The following is a 22,148-nucleotide window of genomic DNA, read 5'->3' on the forward strand; positions in this document are numbered from 1 at the left end:
AAGGAATTCATTTTTGATGGGGCATAAACAATTTTGTCCCTCCCTACATGAAAATGCAGTGTCGAGCTTATTCGTTGTTGGGGTTAGTTTATACATTAGTAAGTGCAAAAAATGACATCTGTAGTTTGGGATTGATGAATCTCTGAGCGTCCCTTTTTAACTTAAACCAATTTAGTAATTATAAATATCATAAATATTCTGAACGATAGTCTAAATGATAACTAAAGTTTCTAAACCTCAAATTTGTGTAAACTAAGTACAGCGCATGTGCTCCATAACAAAATATCAAATCATGGATGTCCGATTGGCAAGCATCAAAAGCAAACTTATTTGCACCAATTAAGAAAATGTAACAAAATTGTACGGAAGGAGACGAAAAAAGAAAACCCTGTTCTACAGGCCCGACCGACCCAGATTTTGAACAAATTGGGGATTTGTATTTTCTCAAATTGCAAATTATTTACAGATTTTGGTGATTTTTGGGTCATTCCCCACCCCCACCCCCAAAAAGCCGACCGAACCCTGCTTGAATGGTCCGTCCGCCCGTAGAACAGGCTTTCTTTTTTCCGTCGCCTAATACTGTTTGAATCAAGCTATCAACTACAACAACAACAAAAGCATCAAGCAATTATTTTACTGGTGGTTATCTCTTAAACTTGATTGATCTGATATAATATAAATAATACTTTTTTTTTCTATGCATATATTCAGCAAACTGGAGAACCAGATAATGACAGTTGCTTGGCTAGCTAGTCCAACAGTTTTAGGATTTATCTATTGTATTATGGGGGTGAAGTTCTTGCTTTAAGAAAGAGCAAAATGAATGCCGTAGACATGCTAATTTACCATAAAACCATGTCATTTGAACAACTATATGATGCAGTGGCTGTATCACCGCATTACTGATGAAATCATCCGCACAGAAGGTGAAACATCTAAAACGTGAGACAATTTCTGGACTTGTACAACACAGTCATTTGATTGTACACATTGTAATGTATACTTAAATGTAAAAGGATTTGTCTTAATATCATATGCACATAGCCTTAAAATTTGCATTCCAATCCATTTCTCCACCCTTTCAAATTTAAAGGGTTTTTATCCATTTTTTCAATCCACAGAAAAATAGACATTCTGTCGCTATGTTTCCGAGAGAAAACAGGGCCAAAAATGCAATATACAACTCCTATATATTACTTGGCCCTTTCCAAATAAAGCGGGCAAATGCATATATCACTGAGATAAACATTTGGCCTAATCATAATTTTGAAATTAGAAAGGCACAATACAAACTCAATTCGTTGTTGGGCAGGAAAAACCTATTATGTGCTTGTGGCCTGAACATGTTTAAAACAAAACTGCCAATGGGTTACATATAGACAGCTTTGCTTTAAACATGTTCAGGGACCAATGACACATAGGAGGTTTTTCCTGTCAAACAACGAAATGTTTTTTTAGAATGGAAGGCACTTACTGTTTGTTACACACACTTATTCCACATAATAAATTAGAAAATTATCAGTTATTTTCTTTGATTATCAAAATTTAAAAATATCAACATTTATTTTCTTTGATTGTCAAAATTTATAAATTAAAATATCATCAGTTATTTTCTTTGATTGTCAAAATTTACAAAAGAAAATCATTTCTTGAATACAAAACACAATGTACAAAACCTTTTGAACATAGTATTTCCATTATATTATTATAATGAGGAAAATACATGCTTCATAAGCAACTTTGCTTTATTTGGTCTGTGACCTTGTAGTTCAGTTGTGTGCATATCAATGTACACAGTTGTATAGACACATAGGTGTTATTTTTTTAGGTGTATTATATAAAATACATTTAACACCACATGTAAATTGGCAGGCTAAAACAGCCGAGGTTCAAAAATTTAAAAAAGTAAACAAAGCGACACTAACAAGGCACTCAGGTGTATTGTTTTTGGAATTTCTTATTCTTTATCAAATTCCCTTGGTGAAATTTTGAATCATAAATTAATAATACGCAACAGGTGAATTGTAAATACAATATGACTACAATGAGTACATTGTAATCTTTCCTTAGAGAAGTCCTTATTTGCTCTCTGAGATACACTTCTCAGAGAATTTTTGCCCACCTAGAGTAGCAAGCTGTTTCAAATTGTAATCAGCAATAAGGCAGAGTGAAAAATAAAACATGTTTCTTGTCCCCTCACACTTTTTTTGAGGCCGCTTCAAATATATTTTTATTTAATTTGTGAATTAAAGATGTCTAGGAAAGTTCTGTAACCATTAGAGGGGGCTTACCAGAACAATGAAATAAAAAAGCCTCCTTTTTTCAGGCATTATTCTATACGCTAAATACAGGCAAAATTTGTGTATTTACATCTATTTTTTGATAAAAAAATAAAAAGCACTTCCTCTTTTTTGTTGAAAACCTGGACGCGAAACATTTAAGCTTTTATTTTAACTCGGCCCAATACTCCACTGGTGTAATTATGAACTTCAATAAGCTCATATATTCAACCCTGGTGACATTTTGAAGTAATTCACTACATATAGATACACTCCACTACTAATAGACATCTTGGCCCATGATTCTTAAGTCATACTTAAAAGCCATACTTTGAAGCCATACTTAGGCATTGTGCCTTGTTAGATGTAATTGTGGTATTTGCTGCTCTTGCCATTTGTGGTTAAGAAAAGAGGTAATTAGTACCTGTGCATAGCGCACTATAAATCATTGCACCTTTTTCAGAACAATTAAAATCACAAAAATTAAATACTACTAAAATATTCTGCTATACAATACCACCAAAGTTGAGCACATCTTCTGCTTGAAGATCAAAATCAACCATGATTTTAGGGTCAATCACATCACAAAACACTCTTTCAAAAATTATGTGAACCTCTGCTCTTTTGTTATTTACATATGCTCATGGGCATAACCAGAGGGGGAACAAGGGGCACACAGCCCCATTGCAAAATTTATATGTTTTCAGGTAAATTTAAAATATCTGTTATTTGGATGCTCTTTTCACCATATTCTTGGTGACCAGGCTTTAGACCCCTCAAAACAGGCTAGTTACATGCCTATGTGCTAGTCTTATACACAAATACATAGTTGGATTACTCCAATGTACATCTATGCTCATAAGTAACCTTTTAAAGTATATCAGCTATCAAAATATTATGTAATTTTTCTATGGGGCCTTCTGTTGCAACAAACACTGAATTTCCAGTTCTGCTGCATTATATTTTGGTCCTATGCTCTTTGGTTCTTGGCAACGATTTTCCACATAAAGAATTAGCATTTTTCAAGCTTCTTTTTCTTCTCATATGAAAACACAGCTGCAAATTTGTTGCTTGTCGCAACAACAAAACACACACAAAATATCAAACTACATACTAGTCAAATGAGACTGTAATGTGTCATCATCGTTTACTTCAACTTGGGCATTCTTCTTAGTTGCACATAGGTCAAGAACATAAGGAATACTGTTATGACTGCTAGAGCGACTTGGTTCTGCCACAGGTCCCAGTCTGTTGTACCAATACCTTGTGATTCCAGATAGTCATTACCATCCAAACTGAAATAAAAGAAAAACTGGACATTTTAGGTCAAGCTGTGGTAGTGGAATTTAATATCGCACAAGCTGAATCTTGGCCAAACGTATGTATCTTGGTGGCTTTTAAAGAAATATTTTTCTTGATGCATCAGTTTTAATGGAAAGATGTGAGTGACATATCATAACACAGCTTACTGAAAAGTGTATGTTTTCATATGCATGACACCTAACCAGTTCCCCATTTCATGCACATAGTGATGTCCCCCAACAACTCATAACTAACAAATCCACCCTAAACAACTTATGAGGAAAGAGTATCATAAGATTACAATGGCCACAAGTTAGCGATACAATGAGTTGACAGCTATGTGAAATTGGTCAATCTCAGTTGATCTTGGGTTGTGACCGCCCACCACAAACGTCGTGTAAACTCAGCAAATTTAATTTTGAGTTACAGTGCGAAATGTGCATGAAAGTTGTATTATTCATATATTATTAAAAGTGCAGAGTTCAACCAAACGTAACTCCAATTCTGAATAGTGTATGAAGTCAAATTATATATAATTTTAAAGCTTATGACACATACTCTCTAAATATCAAACTAGATGGACCGCGGTTCTCGGATGTCGCGGTTTTGGACGCAAAGCGTCGACCGTGATGCCTCCACCAAAGGGAGTGATGTGGCACTCACAAGTTGATACAAAGCTTCAAGCCTAAAAGAGGAGACTGATGAACTTAGATGAAACCTGGATGACCCCAAAACAACCTTCCAATGACTCCTGGGTGACCCCGGATGACCCCAAAATGACCGCCCGACTGTACCCTCCATGTTTCATGCCCATAGAGTAGTTTTTACTAATTTGACCTCAGATGACCCCTGGTGACCCCAAAATTACCTTCCAAAAATTTGGCTCTAAATGTTGACTGTTCCCACCAAGTTTCATGCCCATACGATATTGTTTACTAATTTGACCTCAGATGACCCCTGGTGACCCCAAAATGACCTTCCAAAACTTTGGCTCTAAATGTTGGCTGTATCCACCAAATTTCATGCCCATACGACAGTTTTTACTATTTTGACCTCAGATGACCCCTGGATGACCTTGGATGACCCCGAAATGACCTTCCAAACATTTGGCTCTAAATATTGACTGTACCCACCAAATTTCATGCCCATACAACAGTTTTTACTAATTTGACCTCAGATGACCCCTGGATGACCCCAAAATGACCTTCCAAAAATTAGGCTCTAAATGTTGACTGTACCCTCCAAGTTTCATGCCCATACAACAGTTTTTACTAATTTGACCTCAGATGACCCCTAGATGACCCCAAATGACCCCAAAATGACCTTCCAAAAATTTGGCTCTAAATGTTGACTGTACCTACCAAGTTTCATGGCCATATGACTATTTTTGCTAATTTGACCTCAAATGACCCCTGCATGACCTCAGAAGACCTTGACCCACTAACCAATACAAACTTGTTCTGTCTGGGGTCAAGATGCACCCACCCACCAAGTTTGAGGAACGTGTGACCCCTAGTCTCCGAGAAAAGAGGTAAATAAGGAAAATGGGCCCCCTGACCTCAAATGACCTTTTACCTCAGTATATGACCTTGAACCGCACCCAAAAAAAAGTAGCCAGAGTTTTTGACCATGACCCACCTATCCTGAAAATCTGAAGTCAATCCGCCCATCCATGCCCGAGATATAGCATCCGGACGGAAGCACGGAATCACGGAAGGACGGAAGCACGGACATTGCAAAAACAGTATGCCTCGCGGTGGAGGCATAATAAAATAAAATTGACTGGGGCCAACTTTACTCAAGGTTCGTGATGGACGGTCACATTAAATTAGCATATGAAAATAGTTAGACAAGTAATAACATATACTTTCTGATCCAACCATGCAGGATACAAATTTGAAATTGGGATATTCAATCATCAAGTTTTGACAGTATAACCAGTATTGCTATTACAAAACATTTACATCCGTAGCATTCTTGGTTACAGTACAAATTGTCTTGTGTATTTTCTTGTTTTTTATTCCCTATTTTTGCTTGTATTTTTCAATTTCAAAATTGCTGCCTTTGGTGTGCTCGGATCAGTTTGCATTACATTTGCATGCACTCCTATATAGCAGGCAATCACATTAGATTCCTGCCTAATCAATACCTAGACCAATGCCTAACAGAATTGATTACAACTTGAATTCCCTCCTGAGGTTAGTATCTGTCACTGAGGTGATCAGATCACCTGGCTGTCATTATAGCTTGAGGCTGTATATGGCAAGATGCGTCAAGGAATAAAATGACCTTGTGTGGAGTTAAATCCCAAGAAGTGAGTTCTAACTGAGGCAATTTGTAGTCAAATGTTGATAGCTCACTACAAGAGATATTATTACCATCAATTTGGTTGAAAAAGGAGGTGAGACATGGTTAATTCTATTAAGGCAGTGGAACCTATGCAGAAAAGTGGTTGGATAAATACAAAGAGTGTATTGATAATGTCTAATTGCACTGGCACACACTCCACATACTATGTACAGTGCTTTTGAACATGTTCTACCAGACAAGATTATTCTACTTACCAATATTGGAATGTTCCATTGTTGGTGGGTGGGTCACAAAATGTTCTGTCTCTTAGCTCATTTATGTATAATGTCTACAGATAAAGGAAATCAAAGGAAAATAATAGTTTGGTTTAGTTTGAATTGTCGTTTTTTGATTGACATTACATGTGTAAGGTGTAATTACACCATCTATACTTTAGGCATTTAACCTTTTTTGAAACGTCAACCTTATCAGTACAAATCAGATGACAACAAACATATGAAGAGCTCATTTCCAAACCGTGTTAAGTCCACCCACCTTCAAAATTGAGATTTTGATGAAAATGGGTTGCGAGTAACTAGGGCTATCCAGCAATGTGTGTTTTTTCCCCAAAAATTAGTCAAGTCCCGAAATATTGACCCACAAAGTATCGATTTTTTTCCAAAACGTGTTAACTCCAATCCAGTTTGGTTCCAAACTATGTTAAGTCCACAAACAATGCCCTTGTGGGCAGCTTGTAGGCAAGTATCACGGCATAGGGCTTCCGATATTAATCGCCCAAGTTCTGCATAATTGATAACATTGCCTTGCATCTTCGTTCTTGTTTGGTCCTGAGACTAGTATACATTGTACCTGAATTTGGCCTGCATAAAAAGTTGTTGTTGTTGTTTTTTGGGTTTTTAAAAATTAGTAGGCCTAGTTTGTATGAGATTTCTTAAATATTTGATAGATACCTCCAAAAAGACATGAACAGGGTGGGAAGAGGGAGAGGGAGAGGTTGTGATGGTAGAATTAATGTTAGAGGATAGTGGTAGAGTTAATTTTTGATATTATCATTTTGTATGATTATCAAAATGTACTAATATAAATTTAAGGTATTATTTAAAGTTAAAGGTATAAAAAAACTTAGGGTGCAGCATGGGGGAGGGGGAAATTATGATAATGTGATAAAACAAGTGGATATTTCAGGTCATCACTTATTGTCAGTGAAATGATGTTTATTGAATTCTGAGAAATGCAAGTGCTCAGTTTCGAATTTTAAACATCAAATTTTGGTAAAAAATAGTCAGGAGGAGGGGGTTTGAGATGCAAGGTGTTTTGTGGCTAAATTGTGTTTTATAGTAGAGAGAATCACATTTTATATGTTTTTTAATAAATTTGTTATCTTTTAAGACTAATTTGAGAAAAAATATGATTAGTTCTGTGTTACAAATGCTATATTTTGTGTCAAAATGTGTTAAGTCCATGCCAGAAATTGCATTTTGTGTCAAAACGTGTTAAGTCCATGCTATTTTTAAAACAAATTAATTCATTAAAAAAAATCAAAAGTCTCTAGATTTTAACTTAACATATTTTTATGGTCCTATATATGTCACCTTCACTTCATTGTAATTTTATAGAAATCGAACTTTTTTTCATTGCCATAAAGAAAATTCCTGATTTTCTTCAAAGTGAATCTTGTGGACTTAACACGGTTTGGAAATAAGCTCTTCATATGTACACATTATCAACTACAGCATAGAAGCAGACGGGTACAAGCCACTAAAAGAGATGCAAGTAGATACAAATAAAAAAAAGCACAGTTTCCTAAATTTTCCAAATACATGTATGTTGCATATTGATCAATAAATTTTGAGGTTATTACAGACATCTCATATCATTATACTTGAGATATCAAACAATGGCTGTATTCTTGACTTATTTACAATCAAAAGTAAAATCCACTAATGGGTTTGGACTTAGTTCACTTCTTGCATGATCATATCAAGTTTGAAGGTAGAGTCTCAATCTGGCAGCATGCATGAATGGGAAATCAATGATTCATATAACATTGTGTAAAGTGACGCAATTCTTTCTTTCATTACCAGTCTATTACCAGTTTGAAGCTCTACCCAATATGGTGGAACCATGTAAGGGGTGAATAGACAATAAATGATAGGAAAAGACTTGGGTCTTAGTGAAAAGGTGGCTACGAGAAAGTGCAGCCAAGATAGCATTTTCGAGCTCCCAGGTACATTAATGGGTTCTTAATTTTAGTTACTGCTTATGGAAAGGGCGATCGTCCATTAATTTCCCTTAATTCACTGCAAACTCCTCATCCAGGCAAAATTTAAAAACCCCATGAAATCTTTTGTTTATTTTGCCAGCACTGAGTGTTTATCCCATTGTTGAGGGTAGTTGTGTATAAATACTGAACACACATAATAATCTATCATATCTTTTTCAGTATTCTCCACAAAAAGCACAATGTTCAACAGTGCTGTTACATTCATTTATATGTCATATTTCTAGTTCAACAAAGCAGTATACAAACATTTCAGCATCTATCAGATGCCTTTTTGTGTTGTGACGACTATGATACTCACCAAAACGTCCAAAGTGAGCATTGTTTTACGACTGTAGTGTAAAACACAATTTACAAAAATCACAGAATAAAGATTCTAATCCCTCATTTTAATCTATTCACCAAATTCTGTGCTCTTTTTCATGAAGGATAAACAGTTTTATTGGTCCAGAACTATAAATAAAGCACCTCATGTTTAGTCATTTTGTAAGGCTATGTTCTACCATAGACCCTGGAAATACCACACTGTGCCCTATCAATTCAGGCTGGTGGTTTCCATAGATAACATGTGGACAAGTTACTTACATTCATACTATATCTGACAATGCTGATATACTGGACATACTGTAACCACTCTGGCAATGAGGCTATGTTACTTACATTCATACTATATCTGACAATACTGATATACTGGACATACTGTAACCACTCAGGCAATGAGGCTATGTTCACCAATAAACCACCAAAGATCTGAAAAAAACATGACAACAAAGTCAATGTTGTAACATGGGCACAATATGGAATATAAAAATTAATTACAAGACTGTTCTCATTTTGTGTCTATCCAAATCAAGTGTTCTATTTTGGTTTTCAAGATCATGTTTTACAAATGACCACAATTTTACAAAATATTCAGAACACAGACATTTTTTAAATTAAAGGTTATTCTAAATATTATGTAGCCATTAGATTCTCATTTCTTCAATCCAAATCAAATCCCATGGATGCATTAAGGACTTATGTAAAATACAATTTTAGGTCTGTAGGATTACATTATAGTGACCCACTTAATCATGATGCTAAGACAAGATTTTCTTTCTTAATTAAATGAATAAAATACAGGTATCTTGTACATGAGTGAAAACTGAATGTAAAATGTAGAAACAAAACATAAACATTTATTTCCATTTTCCAACAAGAGCTCGACCTGTACAAATGTGGCTGAAATATCTCAAATTGAACTCTATTTATATTCAATGTTGTTGAATTCTTGTGTTATTTACTAATACCACTTTTGCTACATAATCAAAAAGTGAAATAATAGTCATAGGTAGTAATAATTATTTAATGCAGTTCATCATGTGATGATTTAGAACACTCAAGATATTGCATTTGCAAAAAAATAAATTCTCTATCAGCTTGCATAAAAAATAAGATCTGAAAGTACATGTGCAATACATTGCTTTTGTTTAAGCTCATCATGGTACAGATTTAGTCTTACACTGCAATTAACAGTCAAATACCTGAAAAATGTTCAAAGTAGTTTAAACAGACTTTCAGCACAAATGATGACAAATCAACTAACCATAAATTTTCAACCTGAATCACACATCCTTAAATGACACATCCATTTCAAAGGAATCCTGAGAATGATTATTGTAATGGACATGCCTTTTTTTGCTACCTTTGGTCAAAATGCTACCCACGTTTGCGGCATGTCCCCATATATGGTGATTTGTAATGAGTACCCCCCCCCCCTCATCGAGCAGAGGAGCACAAGGCCCTCCAAACCAAGAAAATATCATGACTTAATTGTTAAAAGGGACTGGAGTAGCAATCCTTATTTACAATGATTTGAACTTTAAGTCAGCAAAGATCACTCACAGGTCCAGTCCATCCCAATATCACAGGATTCCAGATGAAGCCACGTGACACACATAACAAATTCAAGGTTAGTTATTGTAACACTTTTGTGTTGAAAGTCTGTTTAAACTTCTTTGTAAATTTGTGACGTGTCATGTCAAAAGGAGACACTTTCGGGCAGGATCGTAATTGGAGAAATAGCTCAAAATCTGCCGGTGGGTGATTTTTTCACAATTTGGGTTTGTTGCGAATTTGTGATGTTATTAATGTTAAAAATATTGTCTGATAGTTTCAGACCGGAAAATAACTGGCATCGTGTATTTTTTGAGACATTTTTCAAGATAATTCCTACTCTCAACATTGTCAATAATATTTTTAAAGGCCGATATCTCAATTTCCAATTTTATAATACCATAATTTCCGGACTCAATATCTTCGCTTAGGAATGTCCGATTTCATTGGGGAAAACGGCATTGTGGAGCAAAATATCTATATATTTCAGATATTCATAACCATCCCAAAAGTGTCTCCTTTTGACATGACATGACACATCACATATTCTTATTTTAAGACATACCATCATGAAGACATAACACATGGCAATGAAGAGGTTGGCAAGGCCAATTACCCTTGTCGAGGCTCCAATTATAAATGCAAGGCCACACGCCGCAAATGTGGTGGTGAGCAAATTCAGCAAATATATGAAAAATGAGATGGCATCGGGTTTGAAACCTACATAGAAATCAACACAATGGAATATCTTGAGATTATGGGATGAGTTTTTCTGAGATATGCTTGCACTTTAACTTACTGTTATGTTAGCCAAGAAAACTGAGAACTATGAACACTACACAATAGAATTATTAGTTGATGATCAACTTGCTGCACCATAAATTGACCCAAATATGCCATAATGTAAGCCTCTATTCGAATATTGAGATAGATTACATGACCTTAACAAGCATGCATATTGATAGCAAGAGATATCTAACTAGTAGTTTAGTTGGAAGAAGGAGCTGATGTGCACCCTCGGAAATCAACTTCTAATTGACGTCTGTAGATCAGAAAAAATGTGTTAAAAATGTTAGAAAATTCAACAAATGTCCCTAGGGGTCAACAGGGGTAAAATTTCATAAAACAGGGTTCATATTTCACAATTGGTTAGATTGTGTCAAAAACCATGCCAAACGATTCAGAAAAAGAATAGTTTGACCTATCTGCGACATACTAAAGATTGGCTTGTTCTCAGTTTCCTTGTGTAAGTTAAATGTATTTCAATGATGAATGAAAGATGTCATAGTCCATCCTCTTAGCCAAAAATCTTACCATCATAACGACATATATCATCCCGATGAAGAGATTGGCAAGGCCAACAGAATTCACACTAGCTCCGATAACAAAGGCAATACCACAGGCAGAAAATGTGGTGGTTATAAGATTCAGAGTATAGATAAAGAACGGTATTGCTCCAGATCGAAAACCTGGGAAAATTATAGCGTATTGCATTCATGTTAAAATGTGCAAGATGAGTTCCAGCATGATATAATATTATGTTCATAAATGTTTCATTGAATTTGTAGTTATTCTCAGTTTAAATTGTAAGAGGTAATTTCTATAACATATATTGTAGGTCTGACACTGACACTTTTAAAATTTACCTGTTCAAGGTGTAGTTTTGTCGAGTGAATAAGATGCCCTCAGGATATTCCTTGGTTCCAAAGCAAAATGTTTAGATTTTTCACAATACCCTCAAAACAACTGATGCGCAATCATAAGCACTATTCGACTTTGGACTTTCCCTACAAAATTCTGGAGTTGGAGGTAACTCTTTTGAGGTAACTATTTTGGTACACATGCTATGCATGATTATCCAATATGGCATATTTTATAAAGTCTCCAAGACGATTTCTTATGGCTTGTTCTCAGTTTACTTGTGCATGTTAAATGTATTTTAATGATGAATGAAAGATCAGCGGTTGAAATAGCGCCGGTACACTGGCCATTGGCCTGTAACTTTTTGACTGGGCTGGAAAGCAGGATCCCACGGAAATGACCTAAAGGAAGACCTCTTATACAACATCACAGCAAACTGCAGTACAATGGGAATACAATCCATAGTAGAAGCCGGTCAGATAGCAAATAACAGAGCTGAGTGGTGATGCATAGGCAGCTATCTCCAGGACCTATCTGCAACATGGCGGAAAGCTTTAAGTCAAGTAAGTCAAAGTAATTTCAATTAAGAAGTTTTTGAGAATCCATTCATAGTTGTGCACCCTTGAATTGATGTCGTTAAAACACTTGGAATAATTATAGAGTACCCTATGCATTGTCCATTGGTTCCTTTAGTTACAACGAGGAATCACACCTTATGGTACTCTATTTTACAGACAGCGCAGAGGGTATTCCGTAATTAAACCAAATACTTTTTCAATGCCGGCTGCTATGTATGCAAGCTATGCGAGTGTGTGACTTGCAATGCTGATATATGTTTAAATATTTGGGCTGGTAACTTTTCACCCGAGCCTGTAACATTTTATAGTTACAGGCCCAGCTGGCCAGTAACTTTTTGAGGCATATTTCTAACGCTGTGAAAGATGTCACACACACATGGTCCGTCCTCTTAGCTAAAAATCTTACCATCATAACGACATATGCCATCCCGATGAAGAGATTGGCCATGCCAACAGCATTCACACTAGCTCCGATAACAAATGCAATACCACAGGCAGAAAATGTGGTGGTTACAAGATTCAGAGTATATATAAAGAACGGTATTGCTCCAGATTGAAAACCTGGGAAAATTATAGCGTAATTGCATTCACGTTAAAATGTGTAACATGAGTTCCAGCATATTATATTACATTAATAAAATTTTCATGGATTTATTAACAACAAATTTCTATAACATATATTGTAGGTCTGACACTGACACTTTTAAAATCTACCTGTACAGGGTGTAGTCCGGGGGTGGGGTGGGGGGTTGACGGGGATGTTGCGCCCACATTGACCCACATTTGTCAACTCCCTCTCACCCAGTGACCCCCTTTTTTTGTTTTACTGAACTCCCTCTCACCCAATGACCCCCTTTTTGTTTTCCTGTCACCAAAAGATCCCATTTTTTCACAACTTTTGGTTAAATTTCTGATAATCTCTCACTGAATAACCCCATTTTTCCTTACGACAACTGGCTGAAAAATACACGGAGATAGAGAAACCACTAATACTGCTGCTACATTGGCTATCATAAAGCTTTTGATACTGTCTGGCAAGAAGGTTTCTGGAAGGCTATTGACCAACTATGCTACTCAAGGAAGATGATTAGACTTCTCCAAGCCTTACAACACCTCTAAAAGTGCAGTGAGAGTGAATGAAGAGCTGACAAACTGGTTCAACACCCAAACAGGAGTTAGACAAGGATGTATTCTCTCCCCTCAGCTGTTTAACATCTTGCAGGAACTGGTCCTCCACCTAGCTATATTTGTAGACATCAGTATAGGAATTACAATTCAATAATTGACAAAGTCCACGATGAAAGCAAGAAGTTTGGTTTGACCATAAACATTGCTAAAACCCAAGTCCAGGTGATTGGTAAAGAAACAACAAAAGCCACCACAACCATTGGAAATCCCAACCTTGAAAAGGTTGAATCATTTGTCTATTTAGGTGGAGTGATCACTGAAAAGGCAAGCAGTGAGAAGGACATCAAAAGTAGAATTGGCTTGGCCATGGGCATCATGCAAAAACTCAACCCCATCTGGAAATCCAAAGAAATATCCAACCTAAAAAAATTGGAATTGTACAAAGTACTGGCGCTTTCTACAGCAACCTATGCCTCTGAGGCTTGGACAATCAAAAATGTGATGAGCAGCGACTTCTGGTATTTGAAATGGGTTATCTCACCAAAATCCTGGGTGAAATACCTTGATCAGATACACCCTTGATTACCAGTGCACTATAATGAACAAGATTTGTGCCAAACAGCTGTCTTACTGTGGGCATGTGAAAAGAATGCCTCCATTTTGATATCCAATTATTCCGTATTGGAAGGAAGGATCTCAGGGAAACGACCTAAAGGAAGACCCCATGTGCTGGACAGACAACATCAAAGAACATCAAAGCAAACTGCAGTACAATGGGAATCTAATCCATAGGAGAAGCAGATGGCAAATAACAGAGCTGAGTGGTGATGCATAAGCAGCTATTTCCAGGACCTATCTGTGTCATGGGAGGAAAGCTTTAAGTCAAGTAACCAAAGTAATTTGAATTGAGAATTTTTTGAGAATAATCCATTCATAGTTGTACACTTGAATTGATGTTGCTTAAATACTTGGAATAATTACGGAATGCCCTCTGCACTGTCCGTTGGTTACTTTAGTTACAATGAGACATCACACCCATATGGTTCTCTCCTTTACGGACAGCGCGGGCGGTATTCAGTAATTATACCAAATACTTTTTCAATGCAGGCTGCTATATATACATTGTAGGCAAGCTATGTGAATGTGTGACTTGCAATGCTGATATATATCTAAATGTTTGGGCTGGTAACTTTTCACCCGGACCTCTAACACATCACAGTTACAGGCCCGGCTGGCCAGTAACTTTTTAAGGCATATTTCCAACACTGTGAAAGATGCTACGTACATATGTAGTCCATCCTTTTAGCTAAAGATCTTACCATCATAAAGACATATGCCATCGCGATGAAGAGATTGGCAAGGCCAACAGAATTCACACTAGCTCCGATAACAAATGCAATACCACAGGCAGCAAATGTGGTGGTTACAAGATTCAGGGTATAGATAAAGAATGGTGTTACTTCAGATTGAAAACCTGGGAAAATTATAGCGTATTGCATTCATGTTAAAATATGCAAGACACGTTCCAGCATATTATATTATGTTAATAATTGTAAATGTTTCATGGATTTGTTGTTTTTCTCTGAACTGTTCAAATCGTCGCAACATGTAATTTCTATATCATATACATGTATGGTAGGTCAATCAGAGTTCATAATCCATTCAATGATCAGTATCAACTAACATACTTTGATTCACTGCAATGTGGACGTGACATAGGTTTATTTCCAGGCCTCGAAATAAGCCAGAATTTCTGAGGGCCATTTGGGCCCTTGATCTTAAATGTTTGAGGGCCCTCACAAATTTTTTTTTTTTCAAATTTGGACCATTGATTTTAACCTATGTGACCCCACAAAAAAGTGAGTAAACATGGTAAATTTGCGAGTGACCGAGTGAAGGAGCCTAAGGAAAATAAAGAAACAAATAACCCATAATTATGTTAACATTCAAATGAATAGATTATTTAATAAGTAGGAGTAATTAAGTAATTAGGTAATTAATTAATACATTACTAGAAAGAATAGAAAGAGAGAAGCCCAAAGAAAAAAGAAATGGGGCAAGCAACCATTTTTAGAGGATGCTGTTTTTTTTTCTCAAAAAAAGTTTTTATTTTATTTTGAATTGATTTGTTTTTAAACATTGTCATTAGTATCAGTACCGGTTAATCAGTCTTTTTCATATCCTTTATATCTCCAATTTTATCAAAATCAAAAGTGATTTAATATGCAAAAGTGCAGTGCTATTATAAACCCGCCACAGTGACAGAACCTCATTAATATTCATGACCTGCTGTACATGCATATTATGGTGGTGTATTATGCTATCCCGGAAGTACCAAAAACACAATATCGGCAGCTTTAATGGGAAAAAACAGAGTTATTACACCTACTTTAACATCATAACTATCAAATATTATTAAAGATTGAAGTAAATAACAATGTTTTTGGCCTTGAATTTACTTCAATTCTCCTGAAATGTGAATTTAGAATGCAATATAGTCGGGTGATTTTTGGTTTTGCATGACTGTTGAATTCTGCAGTAAGATTAAGTCCGTAAGTGATAAAAAATTGCCACAAATTTTGCGGGCCCTTTGGGCCCGCCGGTTATATCTTTTGCGGGCCCTCACTGATTTTCGGGGGCCGAGGGCCCGAGGGCCCGCCTTATTTCGAGGCCTGTTTATTTCGCTGTTTGCAGTATCAAACTGCATGCATTAACCTAATCCTGTTGAACATATAGACATATGTATAAAGGTCACTACTAAATCAGAGGTGAACGGAAGTTGTTTTTTTTCTTTCAGTTTTGATCTCATGCATCAAAAGTCCCTGTTTACAAAATGCATTATTTTGTATTTTGAGAATTATTAACACACATCAATGAATTAATGAATTTAAGTTAATAATTAATTAGGTATATTTTGGCTTTCTTATTTTCTGTACTTAAAGAATTTGCTGTGCCAAATTTCATAAAAATTACCAAAATCATCCGACGCCACTATATATTGCGATCGGACTCATTTTAATGTAACAAAAGTAACAGTACTGCACCTACCTATCATCCAGTATGAGATTACAGCAAATACAGCAGTAGGAATGAATCGAAGAGGAAACAAATCAGCCGTGATTTTAGCAAAGAAATATGCAGAGACTCGATAGAACCCACTGGCAGACTCATGGCTGCAAGGAACAAATAGGATTACGTTATTAACACACAGAAATATAACATTTCTAAGGTCACATTTCAAAAAGCTCTTTACAATGAAACAATGCATAATGCACCTCACAAAAAGAAAGACTCCACCATTGGGTGGTCATCATTTTTTTTGCAAATTATTTTTTTGACACAAGTAAGTATTTGAATATTGAAACCTCTATTAGGCAACAAAAAACAAACGTCCTGTTCTACTGGCCTGACTGACTCATACGTTGCGTTTTGAGGAGTTGCTTGTCTCAGGGGTGTGAGTGACCTCTATTGAAAAAAGAACTTTGTTCAAAAAAGAGGAAAAAAAAGGAAAAGCAGTGAAATATGCTCAAAATGGGCTGAAAATGAAAGAAAAGCTTAAATTTTGCCTCAAAGAAATTTCCAAAAAAGAGGAGATTTCACACCCCTGTTTTCTGTATGCATGTAAAACCAGCCCCTTTTGTTTGGGCAAAAATTAATCTATTTTAACTGAAAAAAAATGTGAGTGAAACAAGTGAAAAAAAAAATTGAAAATTTCTTTCACAAGTTTTGTAATTTAAAGGGGTTTTAAAGAGTCATTTGAAAAACAAAATCTTTAACAAAAACAATGTTTGATTCGTATTGAAAGATCCGTCCACCCTTAGAATAGGGGTTTTTTATCGCTGTAAAAAGATACTTTTATGGGAATCAACCACACAACGTTAATCTATCATAGAGACTTCAAAACTCTGCAGTTTTCCCACACAGGTTTATTTGTATAGAATTTAAATTTCACTCTACAATATTTTGAACCAAGTCATAATTCTTGTTTCCAAAGAGCTATAACAATTTTCAAATTTGGTTTGGGTATTAGATTACATTGCAATAGGTATATTACAACTTACATGAAGATAATTCTTTCTGCAATAAATGGCTCAACAGCACTTGTGTTACCAAAGATCATATTCATTGCAATAAAGAAAAATGCACCCACTCTGTAAGAAAATATTCAAAGGATTAAGATATAGACTTCATCAAAGAATCAGTAATAAGATCATAAATTAACAATCTGATCACAGACTTAAACATAGCTGCCAATTTCCTGAAGTATTTTTTTACAAAGCTGCGTCATTGTGAATTCAAACTGTGTTTTTACATTTCAGCAGTGAGAAATTATACAAACATAGAGTCTTTGAGTGTGTTTGATGAAATACAATGATGAGGTAAAAGCTGGATTGTTCCAATTCATGATCTGGTGCATGATCTTTTCACCAACTATTTTCACTCATATATTAATTTTATTTTATTTCCAAGAATATTTGATACTATTTTGTCAACACAACAAGTCTTCTTGTTGTGATATACTTCATATATCTACAAATGTTATCCTACTAAGTGGCATAACACTCCACCCTCTTCACTACTATGCACATTGCCTATACTGGCTCTGGCTAAGTTGAAAAGGGTAATTTATATTGCATAACTTCTCTGTCATTATATAGTCATGTTTGAAATAAAATTGGCAATATCTATGTTTTATTCTAATGTCAAGGGGCTATTGAAGGCCGATGAGGAAGGGGACATCCACCTACATCTTGAACTAATGATATGAAGCTGGTTTCTAACCAAGGAATGCAAGGTTCAACGCACTTGGCATCAGATCGAGTGAGATGGCGTAATCTTGTGAAGACCACAGCAGCGCTACAGAGCGCCACCTGACACAGAGAGATTCTAATGTCATGTACATGTATTATCAAAGTTAAACACCAAGTATTACTTGCTGCTGATATATGCATATCAATACACTTGCACTGAATGCTGATGCTTTGTTACTGTATTTTTGTTGAATTGTATAGATGAGTTGACCTCAATGTTTATCAATAAAGGCAAGGGACTGGTATATCGATATGCTTGACTGAACCCCGTGCAACCACTACACTGTTCAATACCCTTATTGTGATGTGGCAGGAGTTTTAAAAACACGAGCCCTGAACAAAATTGTGATGATGCGTGCGCATACTGTCAGGCATTGACGTCATAAGTCAACTCATCTATAGAACAGTGATCTAAAAAGTACTTTATAAGTTCTTGTTATGTTAATATCTCTGTGTACATCCACTGATTTGTATAAGATTTTTTTTCTGAACAGGTAATGTGCTATTCCAGTTGAAATCCATACACCTCCTGTGGAAGATATGACCTGAATCTCCCACACAAGGGGTGTAGATTTCCAATGGAGTCACCCATTCATGTAATCCCATTTGAAATACATGTACACACACCCTGTGTATGAAATTAAGGTCTTGTCTTCCACAGAGGGTGTGTGGATTTCAACTGGAATAGCCCAATACAACAGCTTACAATAAATAGTTCAGTCTCATATCCTCATTGTCTTACCTATTTTGAATTCCAGCTGTAGCAGACTCATCCAGATCAAAGTATATACCACCCACAATGAGTGCAAAGAATGTTGTTACCAGCAACTGGCCTGATGAAACCCTGGGGTTTCTTAGAACATTTCTGGCATTTCTGTAACACAGATATATGTACTGCAAAGAAAATGATCAAACACAGCAAATTTAAAATGTAGATTATTATAGTTTGTATGACACACATGCATGGATGCTATATTCTTTGCAAGTGTGATTCCAAAAGATCTACAAATCATAATTCATAGAGACGAGAACCATTATTAGGCTTATTTATAACAAGTAGGCTAGAGTACAAATACCTTTTGAAAACTTAAAAGCATGGATAGAGCATTTTGCATCAGCCTGGTCCCTTGTGTGTCTCAGCATGGAATGACCATTAACACCTACAATTCTGTTAATTAATTTTAATCATTGAATTCTGATTTATTGGTAATATATGTACTCTTATGAGACTTTATTTTCATCAGAAGCCCACTATGTCTCCCCAACCTTTACCCTTTGACCTGACCTACCTGAATAAAAGATGATGTTGGATAGATAGCCTGGTGTATGACCGGCTCCTCAGTACCTTGGTAATTGTTATAAACATCATTTAGATGTTTGTGTGCATCTTCATACAGATGAGAATTCTTGTACTGTTCTACCAGTGATGATTTTAGGTGGGATTGTTCTTTAGGCTTGACTGATTCATCTTGAGTACCTTTCTCCATTTCTTCTTCTGCATGTTTCCGTTGTCATGAAAAAGAAAATACAAACACCCTTTTATAATTTCCTCCATTTGTTTTCTGTAAATGGGTGTAAAGAGGTCCAAAACACAATGCAAATATGTTGATGCTATAAGAAATTTCAGGGCGCCAAGGTACTGACTACGAGATACATGTATAGGTATGGCTCTCTGTACATGGGACTAACGCTTTAACATCCTCTCCGAAGGATGGAATACTCTTACAATTCATTTACATAACTCTAAAAGCACCAAGAGGTGAGCACTTGAGCGGAAGTCTGAATTTAATCTACAGATGTTGCAAATTAAATTTTATTGTAAAACTCAATTATCGTTTGATTTTGGGCCTTTGATGATCAAGGTCAGAGGTACTGTACTCTATTATGGCAGATTTACTGTAACATTATAAGTGAGAATACAATAAACCCAGACTCAGATATTGCTTCTTTGGTTTTACTGACAGACTTGTTTACTTACGGGCTTGAAAAACAGTGGTTTTTTTCGTCAGAAATAAGCGAACTATGATGCAATCATAGTCTGCTTATTCCCGTTGAAAAAAGCCACTGTTTTTCATGTTATGTCCCTCTACAGCTCCCGTGGCCAAGTGGTTTAAGGCGCTGGTCTCGTAAACCAGAGGTCCTGGGTTCAATTCCCAGGCGGGATCACTTTTCCTATTTCCTCCTTTAATCATTGCTTGACGGCGAAATTGCATCATAGTTTACTTACGTGCTTCATGAGCTAAGTCTGTCACATTCTGTACTGCACTAGAGTCTTCATTAAGAACATCCAAGAAGAAATCTGGAGGGTTGTTATGCTCCTCACATATGAAACCTTGGAAAAAAAGAGTGAATGGTTGACACATGTTAGCAAATTGATTACGCAAAGAATATGTGGTATGCTTTGAAGCAGTGTCTGAAATAAGGAAAATATGGAGGTTGTCCCAAGGACAACTAAAGCATGAATTCTGCTTGTCCTCAAAACATTTTGGTTGTCCCCAAAATATATGTCATGTTTTTGAGTGCAAAGAAACCAAATAGTGGTTGTCCAGGGGATAAGTAAATAGCTCAATATGGTTGTTCCCAGTGATTTTTTGGACATATTAGATCGATATTGACACCAATGATTAATTCTGTTCAGTTTGAAATGAACACAACATACTATACAGAACCAGGTAAAGGACTATTATAAATTTCTGTACTTGATCTGACCGTGTTCATATGTCGCGTATTTCAAAATATAAACACAAACACACAATTGGATACAATAATGAAAATATTAACCAATTACATGTGAGTTGGCAATGTTTGGATTTACTTTCACATTATGCACACACATGCATTCACCACACATAGTCATACTTTTGGCAGCTGTGTTCATTCAAATGCAATTTCTACTATAGAAACAAGTTTTTAGAAACATTATTCAATAAATATAGCCGATTGATTTCTTCCTTACCATTATTTGCAAAATGTTCCAATGCCTGGTCAGCAGGTCCATGGTAGACTGTCTCTCCACCAGACAACAGATGTAACTTATCAAACACACGATAGATAGAATAACGAGGCTGATGAATGGAGAAAATGATGGTGCGCCCTCTATGGGACAACCTAGTGAAACAATAATGGATGGCATTGGTAAGCTTATAATATGAGAATATTTTTCTTTCAAACCTGGTTTTTTGGCATTTTTGTAATGTTTACATCGTGTCCCAACTTGCACCAAAATGGAATCAGCCATATTTGTTGTGTTTGTAGGTCAACAGAACAAAGTTTGACATAAAGCCATATTTGTTGTGTTTGTAGGTCAACAGAACAAAGTTTGACATAAAGTCGTAATTATGACTTTATGTCCTCCTATAGAACTGCATGTTAAACAGCCAAAATAAGCAGTAGAGTTTCTTTCACTTTACCTTGTTATTTCACCTCAAAATGGACAGAAACCCTTCCTGACAATTATTACTAGTATTGATTTCTGCATTTTGAGTATAGAAGAACAAATTTAAAATTTGAAGGAAATCGTACATTAAGGCTTTAATATTACATGGTCTAACAAATTTTGCACTATTACTTACTCCTGATAGTTTAACACCTGACATATTAGGTCAAAATACATTGGCACAAATTTTAAAATACCAGCTAATTTATCTCAATATAAAAACAAAGCTGCAAACATATCAAGCTATTTAAGGCCAAAAAAAAAAACATGTTTGTTTCCTGTAGCAGGTCTAAAAAGTCAAATGCGAAATGTGTGTGTGTGTGTGGTTTTTTTTTAAATCCATACCTTGAAATGAACAAAAAAACTTTTTAATGCGAATTGGAATGGGAATTTACAGTGGGTTTCTCCAACACCCACACAAAAGTCATATTTCTTCATATTCAAGAATAATTTTATGATCCCCTTTCAACCTGCAAATTAAAAAGGGTATTTAAAAAAAATGTGTTA

The 22,148-nt window shown here is 35.8% G+C and overlaps 1 protein-coding gene and 1 non-coding gene across 5 annotated transcripts in view; one reads left to right on the plus strand and one right to left on the minus strand.

Annotated features, from left to right (window-relative positions):
* Positions 1-497: 497 nt before the first annotated feature.
* LOC140171406 (broad substrate specificity ATP-binding cassette transporter ABCG2-like) overlaps positions 498-22,148 on the minus strand; it is a 49,857-nt gene continuing 28,206 nt past the window's right edge. For all 4 annotated transcript variants that reach the window (XM_072194661.1, XM_072194663.1, XM_072194660.1 and 1 more), the window contains 10 exons: positions 21,162-21,313; positions 20,433-20,537; positions 19,495-19,700; positions 18,948-19,099; positions 17,456-17,545; positions 16,443-16,567; positions 10,613-10,767; positions 8,833-8,922; positions 6,146-6,219; positions 498-3,574 (listed from right to left, as the gene is read on the minus strand). In XM_072194661.1, the coding sequence (XP_072050762.1) occupies positions 3,427-3,574; positions 6,146-6,219; positions 8,833-8,922; positions 10,613-10,767; positions 16,443-16,567; positions 17,456-17,545; positions 18,948-19,099; positions 19,495-19,700; positions 20,433-20,537; positions 21,162-21,313 (1,297 nt within the window). In that variant the 3' untranslated portion in view covers positions 498-3,426. The remainder of the gene's footprint in view (positions 3,575-6,145; positions 6,220-8,832; positions 8,923-10,612; positions 10,768-16,442; positions 16,568-17,455; positions 17,546-18,947; positions 19,100-19,494; positions 19,701-20,432; positions 20,538-21,161; positions 21,314-22,148) is intronic.
* Trnat-cgu (transfer RNA threonine (anticodon CGU)) lies at positions 20,297-20,371 on the plus strand. Its single transcript has one exon. It is a non-coding gene; the product is annotated as a tRNA-Thr (tRNA).

The sequence above is a fragment of the Amphiura filiformis genome, chromosome 15 (genome assembly GCF_039555335.1).
Source record: "Amphiura filiformis chromosome 15, Afil_fr2py, whole genome shotgun sequence".
Taxonomy (NCBI): domain Eukaryota; kingdom Metazoa; phylum Echinodermata; class Ophiuroidea; order Amphilepidida; family Amphiuridae; genus Amphiura; species Amphiura filiformis.